This window comes from Aedes albopictus, chromosome 3 (genome assembly GCF_035046485.1).
Source record: "Aedes albopictus strain Foshan chromosome 3, AalbF5, whole genome shotgun sequence".
NCBI classification, from domain to species: Eukaryota; Metazoa; Arthropoda; class Insecta; order Diptera; family Culicidae; genus Aedes; species Aedes albopictus.
The window spans coordinates 89,555,778-89,567,788 of NC_085138.1; the positions used below are offsets into that span (position 1 = coordinate 89,555,778).

General features: G+C 39.5%; 1 protein-coding gene across 2 annotated transcripts in view; it reads left to right on the forward strand.

Moving 5' to 3' along the window:
- Positions 1-12,011, forward strand: part of LOC109415782 (glycogen synthase kinase-3 beta) — a 111,056-nt gene that overhangs the window by 54,198 nt on the left and 44,847 nt on the right. For both annotated transcript variants that reach the window (XM_029872944.2, XM_029872953.2), the window contains exon 3: positions 4,189-4,379. In XM_029872944.2, coding sequence (XP_029728804.2) covers positions 4,189-4,379 — 191 coding nt within the window. The remainder of the gene's footprint in view (positions 1-4,188; positions 4,380-12,011) is intronic.

Sequence of the window (12,011 nt, forward strand, 5' to 3'; positions counted from 1 at the left end):
TTTCAGGAACTTTATACGCAATTTTAGGAAAAATCTCAAGAAAAGGTACAACAGGGGGAATAATAGCATATTTTTGACAGATTTCGAGTCAGTGAAATTTCTGACAGCATGTCCTTAGAAGTTTCTGATAGATTTTCGGAGAATACAAGATTTTTTTTTAAATTTCCCTAAATAAAAATAGTCTGTCACAGTATTGCTAGAGAAATCTGTGAAAGAGTATCGCGTAGAAACGCTTATTGCGAGTTTATTGCGGCATTCTGTAGGCAATTTTAAAAGAAGTTGGAAGGCGATACTTTTAGAATAATTTTTGGCAGAGTCCAAGGGGAACTTTCTGTGGAAGAAAAACTAGAGTTCTTATTAGTGAATAACTTGAAAAATGTCTAAAACAAGATTTGGAGATATAATTTAGAACACTGATCGATTTGGTGAAAGCAATTTCTAGAAAAATCATTTTAAAATAACCAAATAACCTTCTGGGAGAATATGTTTCAAAAAATCTTGTACTAAACAAGAAATTTCTATAAAATCTCGATAAAAACAGAACAAAAAAATCCCATGGAAATTCTTGATGAAATGAGGCAAATAATTCTTTATCAATTTTGTCTGAAATTTCAACAACTTTTTTCAAGAATGTTTGAAATTTCATCAATGGACGTTGCCGGGATATTTCTTTTTTAGATAAAAATCTTTTCATCAGCTCTCCGTCCCTATTAGTTTTGAAGGGGACCAGAGAGAATTCCTTCTGTTTCAGGGATCTCGTCAGAATTGGTCTTCAATATATTGAAAAGTAAAATAAATAATTCTAAGAGTCTTTAAGCTTTAATCTTTACGATCACACTTTGTATGACACTCGGAACAAATCCAAAAATCGTGAAACTGAATTTGAATGGTTTTCCTATAGGTCGCAAACAATTTCCAATAATGGGACATTAGAGCAGATGTGTACAAATTTTCTTTAAAAATCATTACAGTCGATAATAGCTTAAATTCAATTCACCAAATTAGGATGCTGGTGTATAATTTTACTCAGAACATCTAATTTTAAATTGATGTATGTCAAAGAATTTTCAATAAATATTATAGGTGAATTTAAGTTATTTTCGACAGCTTTGTTCTCTTCGTCACAGTGTGTTTTATAAAACCTGCTGAACTCAAATTGGCCACTTTCCGATATGACCGAGTAAATGTATCTTGCAGTATACTGAAACTCATACGAAGTTGACTGATTTGTAACGGAAATTCATTGGTGTGCAATTTCAGAATGGGTGATGCCTAACGGATCTCACTGTGACCCTCTTTTCAAATGATAATCGGTGACTATAAAAATAGAAATCACCCTAGCCACAAAAACTCAAACTAACCCTCGTTCCAGGCATTTTCAGCAACATTCAACAGCACCGGTAATCTCTTCTTTTTCAAACACACGAAGAAACACGAAGCTCGGACTGCATGAATTTTTGTTTTACGTCTTACATTCATGTTTTGAAATGGTGCGCTACATTTGTGGTGTGCTCTCATTCGTGCCAAAATTGACAACGATCATCCAGCAGTGAGTGTCATAATTTCTGCGTCCGAGTGACGGTGTGGGCTGCTGAGTGGGTTGGGCTGCTATCAAGTTTTGAAAAGTTTGAGCGTAGTTGGAGTTCTCATGCATTCATCGCGAATGTGTTTGTTAGTGACATTGAGACAATCGACAATCGAGAGCATTGATGGAGGAAGATTGAAAATGCAGATGTCGAGGCTTGTTTGTGTTAAGATGGTGATGGTGCACAGCCCTAGCAGAAATGTTCCAATGGTTAGAATCCCTTTGGATATACAAACTAGTTCAACAGAAATATAAACTCTATTTTTGAAGTCTTTCGATCTGAATACATTCTAGTTTCAGCAGTCCATAAAATAAAATCTTTGGCTATAAAACCACCATAAAACTTAACTGTTGTTGGGCAAGAATAATACCTAGTTGTTATTTTTTATCGCTGCTTGTTTATGAGTCCGAAAGTCACAACAAGAGAATGATTCACTATCAATCAGGCACACAAGGACTTGAATGCAGCGAATGCAATGACCGTGACTTTGAACTCACCGTCGATCAAAAGTCGAGATACCAGCGCAGTTCTTAATTACTCATACCTTCATTCCCGTATCAATCGATTTCCAGTAGTGTAGTTCCCTGAATTGGATTTTCAAAGAAAAGAGAAGGTCGTTCGGCTATTTTTTATTTCCTTTGCCAATTCTCTGATGGTGGCAAATCCATATTAAGCCCTCTCGTCGTACGTTCAATGTTCGAAGTTCGAACTGAAACGGGAAACAACAGGTAGGTAGGTAGGTACTGACTGGTTCACTGGTTAGATCCGGGTCGACACTTGTCGGAGGTTCTTCGAATATTTAATGTCTGACAGAATCGTCAACAATTCTCTGCTAGTCGTCGGCGCGTGTATTGGCAGCGATGGAATAATTTGCTACAATTTGCTCAGATGATCGGTATGGGCGTTGACAGTGCGCGATGCCGGAGTCACCTAGAAGGGGACTAATTGATTGAATTAATTGAACCGTAAATGTGAGCTAACGGGTGTGTCAATTGCTTGTAGTTAGCTGAGTTTAATGGAGGGAGGTGAGTTTCATTTGAAAGCGATTACTAGCCATATAAATTGCTTTATCAACTTGTCAGCTGGTCGACGAGAACTTTCCGTAAAAGTTAATCATCTACTCTGCTGCAAAATTCAACTCAAATCAAGGTAAACGAGTTTGCACCCGTTTCCCACACGACTGAAACCCTAGTCTCGTAGTAAACGCCAAGATAATGGCTACCAAATTTACTTTCTCACTCTGTGTGTGTCGTCAATCTCAATTTTTGGGTCTTCGATAGACGTCTTACATGCACGTCGTCCGGAGATGGCTACCGAACTGAAGGTACGATGACACCGACTGACTGCGCCACATCATACTAACTTGTTCCTTCCTTCCAAGAAGTAACAAAAACGTACCACCTACTGAACCGTGGGTCGTCGTCGGTAGGTATCACGTGGTGAAATATACGCTAAACAGCCCAGGGAGCATTTGGGATTCACCCAATTTTATGAATATTGTATTTGGTCTCGGACCCAAGCTTGCTGGAAGCCGCTCCGCTGCGCGCCGGTCGGCTTTCGAGGTTATCTTCGAAGAGCCGAAAAGGCAAAAAGTACCAACTTCAATGGTTTGCGCTTCAATGATGGTGCCATTTCTTGACGCCATCATCCAACTAGAGAACTGTGGGATATTTTGAAGGAAAATGTTATCAATGGATTTTTGACACACACACACACACACACACACACACACACACACACACACACACACACACACACACACACACACACACACACACACACACACACACACACACACACACACACACACACACACACACACACACACACACACACAAATTAGAACGAACGGGCTTGATGGTCTAATACTACTGCTACTGATTACTGCTTCTGATTTGTACTAGAATTGAAAATTTCAGATTTATATAGAATATTGCTTTTAACGCTGAGTCATGATGACAGAAATCAGAGTCATGATTTCATGACTCAGCGCTACGGTTTCATTCCTTAGAATCGCGTCTTGATATAATGACTAAGCGTCATGATATTTTGTGGTCTAAATCTAAATTATTGATTCCAATTACAACTTTTTACTTTCGAAAGTCCCGCTGTGTAACGTTTCATCGTGTTCCTGGTGAGGATTTGAGCTAAAGCACGCAAACCGTGAGTTGCATTATTCTATTGTCAAGTCGTCGTTTCGTTTCCTCTTGAAGGCGGGGGTGAGCAAAGAATCCACTTCACGTAGATTCGTATACGCACCGAAACGGAAGCTCCACGTAATCCCTTTAATGAGGTTGGCTGGGATTTTTGTGTAGAGAGTGTTACATATCTCTACTTTCTTCCACAGACATTTCAATCTCTGGTGTCACGACTATGACTTCTGTAAGTCAAAAAAAATGCTTCATTGTCGTATGTATTTTTAGCCACACGAATTTCATTCTACATACAAACCTTTCTCCAATGTTTCCGATCGATATCCGCGCGGCATCGGCCGATGATGCCGAACGATAACGACACCACCCACAAACTTGTAATCGAATAAATCGTGAACCCCTTTATTAAATAACACCCTCTCTCTTCTTTCTCAATCCCTCTCCAACAGGTAAAGATGGTTCAAAAGTGACAACGGTTGTGGCAACAGCCGGCCAGGGACCAGACAGACCACAGGAAGTATCATACACAGATACCAAGGTGATCGGCAATGGAAGCTTCGGCGTCGTCTTCCAGGCGACGCTCTGTGATACGGGCGAGCTAGTCGCAATCAAGAAGGTGTTACAGGACAAAAGATTTAAGGTAAGTTGGTTGGACAAATAGTGGGGAGGGTATTTATAAAAATGCAATGAATTACTCTAAACTTTTGTGTGATGAAATCCTTCTTTTTGTAAGATGATATGCTTCAGGAGATCCTTCGAGTATTTCTCAAGGGAACCCTGCAAAATTATATCTGGAAATTTTCCCAGGAACTCCTTCAAGAATATTTCCGGAAGTTCTTCGGAATTACTGCGGAAATTCCTTCAGGAATTCCTGTAGCAATTCTTCCTAGAATTGCTTCGGTAGTTCTTCTATGATTCCTTTCTGTATTTTTTTGGGAATTCTAAAAAAATGGATTTCTTGTGAAGTTTCTCTAAAAATTCCTCAAAAAAATAAATTTGTCTAGAAATTTCTTCAGGAATAATCGCAGAACTTTCGTTTATAACCATTCCTCAACAATTTCTACATTATAGTCCTCTCAACACTGCTTCCAAGATTTGTTTCACAATTTTTTCAAGAAATTCCTTCGGAATTTCCCTAAAAAACCTTGGGTAAGTCCACCACGAATCCCTTAAGAAATTATTCCAGTAAATTCTTCGACCACTCCAGGAAATCCTTTCAATAATCACTGTAGGAATGCCCTCGGCAATTTGTCTAATAATTTTAATGTCAGTTCCAGAAGACTTTTTTTCTGGAAATTTCTTAGAAAATATTTCAAAATTTCCGTCAGCAATTGCTCAACGATTTCCATCGGTAATTCCTCCTTAACTTTTTTTCAACAATTTCTTAGCGTAACTATCTAGGACTTTTTTTGTTAACATTTCCGGTGATTCCTTAGGCATTTCCTCGGCATTTTGTTTGGTAAAACTTCAGCAATTTCTCAAAGAAATCATCTAGTAATTCGTTTTGTAATTTCCCTAAAAAGTTCATCGGTATTGTACTCTACAATTTTTTAATTTGTTTGTTCAAGTGCTTTAGAAAAAGTGCCATTCATGTTCATATTCTTCAGGTTGACTGAAGATTTGGCAGTGAATAAATTAAAATAATAACATCTTGAAACAATATTCGTCATTCGAACCGAGTATGCTTTTCTTACACGTCGTTTTAAATTCCAAATCTACACCAATTGGATTCTGAAATACCCCAAGTGTGAGAATCAATCTAAATATTTATTTACCGCCTCAATCCTAAACAAGGAGTTTATTTTTAACAATTCCCAAATCCAAGTATCACTCAAACCCACAAAAGTATCCCACACGTACAAGCTTCTCGATGCTCAGTTTCCACGCTGCCCCCACTTTTTCGCCCACATTAATAAAGACATCGCTAAAAAATTCATGCTTGCAAATCGAAGAAAAAAAAGCGAAGGAGGCGGAAGCCGTACGTAAATCCACCGCACTTTACTTGATTGGACGATGGTGGCGACGAGGAAAAACTGTTCTCGCTCTCGGCAGCGGACAATCCTCGATTCCGGTGACATGATACATCAGGGGTACATGGGCGATGGTGGGCGGTTGGTGGTCCATTCAAGTATCTTCTTCGAGCTTTTTCAGCAGCATGGAAAAGCATGGGAAGCGACCAAATATGAAAATAAACCCACGTCTTTCTTTCGGTTGGTTGATGTACCGACCGAGGAACGGGGTAACATTGGTCGGAGTTGTATGATTATTCTTGAAATTTTGTTGGAAAAGTGAAAAAACTACGTGTTAAGAACAAGAATTAGTAAAGTTGGAGCCGCACAAAGGAAAAACATTAAAAAATTCTAATATTCGGAAATTGTATTAATTTTTTTGTTACCTTGTGGTAACATTTAAGTTGGTTCACTGGTTTCCGAGATATGACAGTTCAAAAATTAGTTGTCTAAATAATAGTGTTTTACCCGAACGGTTCTAATTTCGCGAAAAATTAATCAATCGAGCCCAAATTTGTACCAACGATGCACATATAATAGGTTGACAAACAGTCAAAATTTGATATTTTTTGATGCACTCTATGAAAAGTTACAGCATGTTGATTTTTTTTGTGAGAGAAAAAAAGTTGCCTATCCCAAACATTTTGGCCATCCCCTGTACAAACGCTCCATGAAACTCCTAAACGCCTTGAAATGATAATGATGATGATATTGTACCCAGCATCAGCACAAGGATTATGGACATACATGGATTAGGACTCCTATGACATGCAGGGTCATACCTGAAGGGAATGATCTACCTAGTTTGTTGTAGTAGAGTAAGCTAAATTCACCGGAGACCTTGTTGGTTGTTTTCTCGTGACAAAACCCTGGGCACCCCACGTACATTTGTCCGGAAACCAGTTCTTTTAGTTTCCTTCAAATTCCCCAAGTATATGTCATGTTCCAACATAAAAGTTAACAACAAGGACTCACCAAAAAGTCCTTTTCAGTTGGTTTTCTGTGTTTGCCTTTGTTGTCGGCAACCAGTAGGTTTAGAATGCCAAACCATAACGAATGTTAACTCCACTGGTGTCCGGCCATGTCCGGGGAATGTCGTTTGGCCGAATGCCTTCTGGGCGAATGGGTCATTTGACCGAATGCCGTTTGGCAGAATTAAAATCAAAGAAATTTAGAAGAACTTTTTGACATGCTAGCTCCCAATATTATCATCAGAAATATTTCCTTCTTTTAATCATAAGCTATTCTTTCTAGCTTTACCATTCAGAGATCTGTTGGCGCTGAAACTACCATTATTTTATCAGATATTTATCCGCCTTCGAAACATAGGCTTTTCTTTCGAGTTATACTAACGTGGGGAACAGTGAACAAGTTCACTTGAGCTCATCATTCATTTTCGGTAAAACGGCGTTCGGCCAAATGGTGTTCGGCCTAACGGCATTCGGCCAAATGGCATTCGACCAAACGTCATGAACCGGAAAAATTCGAAAGAATTCACGAAAGCAGAGTCCGTGAAGCCCGCAAAACCCATCCGAATTCCACCGCAAAATTCCGTAGAATCCCTCAGTACACAAACGCAAAATGACGACAGATGTCCCAAAACGAATGCTAACTGGTCACTTACTGTTAACAGCGCCAAATAAAAAACTCCCGGCAAGCAACCTGCCGTAGTTTTCGCGTACACTGTAAAGTTTTTGCGCGGACTAACCAACTCCCGACAAGAGAACCGAATCTTCTGCGCACATTGTTTACTCTTTCGTCAAATAATTAACTCCCGCCAAGCGAGCCCCCTGAAAAACCTTGAAATGCCTTGAAACCTCTCTTAATACCTAAAGAAACTTTATTGTAAGAACCCTACAATATCCCCAAAACTCCTGCAACGACTTCAAACGCCTTCAAAGCCTTCTACAAATCATTCTTTAAACCTCCTTGAAAGCATCCTTAAACCCCGGAAATCGCTTCCGACCACTCCCCCCTTTGAACTTTGTAATACCAAATGAAATCCCAGAATACCGCTCTGGAATGGCGGACGACGTGCTTCTGGAGCGATGCCAATCAGTAGCAAAGAAAGGAGAATATACTCATTGTCAGGGTACGAAAAACGGATCACGCCGAAAAACAAACGCTTTGTCTCAAGCGGTGCATAGGCGTAACATGGGCGCCCCGCAACAAACGCATGTCAGGCGATGAGTGCAATAAAACAAAAATTGCTTGCCGTGCGTGTGCCGATATTTCGGCTTTTCTTTTAGAAATTTTCGACTCACATCATCGAATTCATAAGCACTAGCATAAGCATTTGGACGAATTAAGACTCTTGCAAAGCATAGAGTCGAGTTTCAGTGGTATAACAATGCAAAAATCACGATGTGAACAGAACGAGACAAATATTCCTACCGTTTTTGTTGCGAATAAACTCGGGAGCGATCTTTGTCATTATCTGCTAACGAAAAAACAAAGCGTTGTTGCCGTGCCTTCTTTGTTGCCTATTTTTCACTTGCAGTGCCATATTCTCCGTACCCTGCTCATTGTCCACTTGAATGGATGTTTATCGGTGAGCTCGTTCCATATTATTAAAATACTTAGTCAAACGAAAATAAGTATTTGCGAACGATTTCGAAAAAATCGACACTCGGAATTTCGTAGCAGGACCGTACGTTTATCCCAGCTTTGAGTCAAACCCACCGATGACCGTAAAGGACGCATATCCTACGCAGACCATGTAGGACATCTTTCAAAGACTGGGTCACGCAATAATAGATTTGAAGACTGTCTATTTTAAAATCCCGTAAACGTAGGAACGCAGGAAACGTACCGCATTCCAGACGTCCCAAAGTTTCTTTCGCTTCAAGGTCTGCCCGATCGAACTGACCAACGCAGCTTTACCGATGTATCATCTCATGAACAAGTCAACGGATTTGACCTTCAACCCTCCATCCTTGTTTATTTAGAAGATGACATCGTGATTTTGACGGGAACTTTGGAGGAACATTTTCAACTGCTCGAGATAGTTGCAGAACGAATGAGCCATATCAAACTGTCCATATCGTTGGAGAAATTTAGATATTTTTAGGGAACTAGGTGATGTACTTAGGGTTCTTGTTGACCAAGAGCAGAGTGCCCATCGGCCGTTCTAAGATTGGACCAATTCTGGACTACACTCATCCTTAATCAGCCTAGAACTCAGAACTTTCTAAGGCTGATGGGCCTGCCTGGGTTCTACCAGAAGTTTCTCCAAAGAGACGGCTCCAATCACGAATCTCCTGAAGATGGACAATAACAAGTTACCTGGTTGGAAGAAGCGAAAGCAGCGTTCAACGAGCTGAAATCATTGCTAATCTCGGCCCGGATTCTGGCCGAACCGGACTTCGCAAAGCCATTTGCCATAGAGTCAGATCCCTCTAAGAATGCTGTCGGAGCTGCTTTAGTGCTGAAGCAAGACGGAGAAACGAGGGTAATCGAATCTTTCAGCAAAAAGCTCGGGTATACCCAACGGAACTAGTTAGTCTAGTGGTTAAGGCTATCGATCGCAAATCCGGAAACGGCGGGTTCGATTCCCGTTCTGGTCGAGAATTTTTTTTCGATTACCTGGGCATAGTGTATCATGCAATGGCAGGCAAAGAAAGTGGAATGTCTCTAAGAACACTAAGTTGAAGAGAGGCAGGCCAAGTTCCAATGCGAACGTTGAGCCATAAAGAAAAAAAAAGAAGTCTATACCCTGCTCATCGTTGTAGATTGGGCATAAGGCCATTCAAACAGCTGGTGGTCAATTCTTCATCCTCCCATATCTTTATAAGAATTTGGTGGATTGATCGATGTAGCTGCCTGCTTCTGCACTCAAGAAGCTCGGCCGGGATCTTGTCCTTCCTAACTGAATTGCTGTTTTTTATCTCCTTAAGAGCAAGTGTAGGTAGTTGCACTGCTTGACCGACATCAAATATTTTAATCCTGTTCCTGGGTGCTCCTTCATTGTTACCATTGAACAAATTTTCAAAGTGCTCCATCCACCTGACTGCACTGACTATTTTGTCTGTCAGCAAGTTTCCTTCCTGGTCATTGTACATGACGAGCACTGGCGCAATCTCGTGCCGTGCACCATCACAGTTGCATAAAAATCTTCGCATATTATTCCTATCCATGCTTTTTTGAGCTTCAGCAATTGCACTCTCTTTGTGCTGCCCTTTCTTGCTGCGGTGGATTCGTTTCTCTTCTGCTTTTGTAACCCTGTACCGCTTCCTGTTGTGCCAGGCACCGGCCACTAACATTTGGCTTCTGGCGGCATTCTTTTCGTTTGGCACACATTGACACTACTCGTAAAACCAACCATTATTGCGTTGGTGTCACTTTGCAATGGCTATCACCTGTTGCGATGTTGTTGCCACCATTTAATGAATAAACATTTGATATCGTCAGACCCCTCGGTCTCTCCTATCCTCTCGTCTAGCTTTCAATGGTATTATGCAGCAGCTTACTCGATTGAAAAGCGTTGGATATTGAAGCGCATGGATCTGTAGTTTCTTGAACTCGTGACGCTGGATGATCGTGTCCGATTTTCTTGCGGCTACAAGATAATTGTCCGAGTCAATGTTCGGTCCTCTGTAAGACCACTCGTCATAGTCCACACTATTTTCATATTTTTATTATTTGATCTTTTAAGAAACTAAACTGGTCTAGAAGATAAACTGGAGTTAATAATAAACTATCTATTCAAAAATAAAGGTTTGGGACAATGTAGGTTTTGAAGAAACTCCGTTGGAATTGCTGAAGCCATCTTCGAATGAACTCTTAAAGCAATCCTTGTATATCGCTAGGGAAAAAGAAAATCTAAATTGGAAGAATGGTTGGAATTTGTCTTGTGTGAACTTTCAAACAGATCAAATTAAAAAAATCACAAATAGAATCCCTGGAAAAGTTATCGAGAAAATCTTTGAATGAATCAATGTAAGTAGGGTCTGGGACCATTTGGGCAGGAGCACCTATTTTGGGCACTTGCTGCTATAACTCAGTCAACTTCAAACCGATTGTCTTGAATTTTTGCACATGGCTAGATACTGTGCGTAGCTGATCGTGTCTCAAAAATAAAGTCAATCGGTTTAAAATTGACTGAGTTATAGCAGCAAGTGCCGAAAATAGGTGCTCCTGCCCAAATGGTCCCAGACCCTATTTCTTCAAGTGCTCGATTTTTCAATTTCAGCGAGAATTGGATGTTTTGGAAGAATTTTTCGATTTAGCCAGATTTTTTATCATGACATGTAGATTTTCAACAGATCGTTGGAAATTATAAGCGTTGGTCAAATAAGAAATATTTCAGATACATAAAAGGAATGTAAATGAAAATCCATAGTTGAAAGTGACAAACAGGAACATTTCAGATTCAAAACCATCAAAGTTTCCTTAGTTCTATTCTAGTGCTTGCACAGCCAGTATTGAAAAGCATCCTGGAAATATCATTTTTTTTCTGATATTTTCTTGTCAGCGTTAATATTTGCAGCATAAACCTTTTTGAATTGAATGAAGGAAGAAACAGGGACAACCGTACCAACCGTTTCGTTTTAGGGGGATTGTGTTTGAACATAAAATCCAAAACCATCAAAGTTTCCTTAGTTTATAAAAAACTTACCACAGGTTCAGCAATTGATTCTGATAATCAAAGTGTGATCAAGCCAAAAAAATTGAGTAGCAAAAAAGGTAAAATAGCAAATTTAATATTTTTACAGCATGAGTCGTGTGTTTATCCAACGAGGCAGTACTGTATTAATGAAAAGTTGAATTAAAATACAGAAATAATATAAAACATGTTCAGTGTTTTCCAGGAATCGAATATATTAATGTAAATGGAATGTAAATGAAAATCCATAGTTGAAAGTGACAAACAGGAACATTTCAGATTCAAAACCATCAAAGTTTCCTTAGTTCTATTCTAGTGCTTGCACAGCCAGTATTGAAAAGCATCCTGGAAATATCATTTTTTTCTGATATTTTCTTGTCAGCGTTAATATTTGCAGCATAAACCTTTTTGAATTGAATGAAGGAAGAAACAGGGACAACCGTACCAACCGTTTCGTTTTAGGGGGATTGTGTTTGAACATAAAATCCAAAACCATCAAAGTTTCCTTAGTTTATAAAAAACTTAACACAGGTTCAGCAATTGATTCTGATTATCAAAGTGTGATCAAGCCAAAAAAATTGAGTAGCAAAAAAGGTAAAATAGCAAATTTAATATTTTTACAGCATGAGTCGTGTGTTTATCCAACGAGGCAGTACTG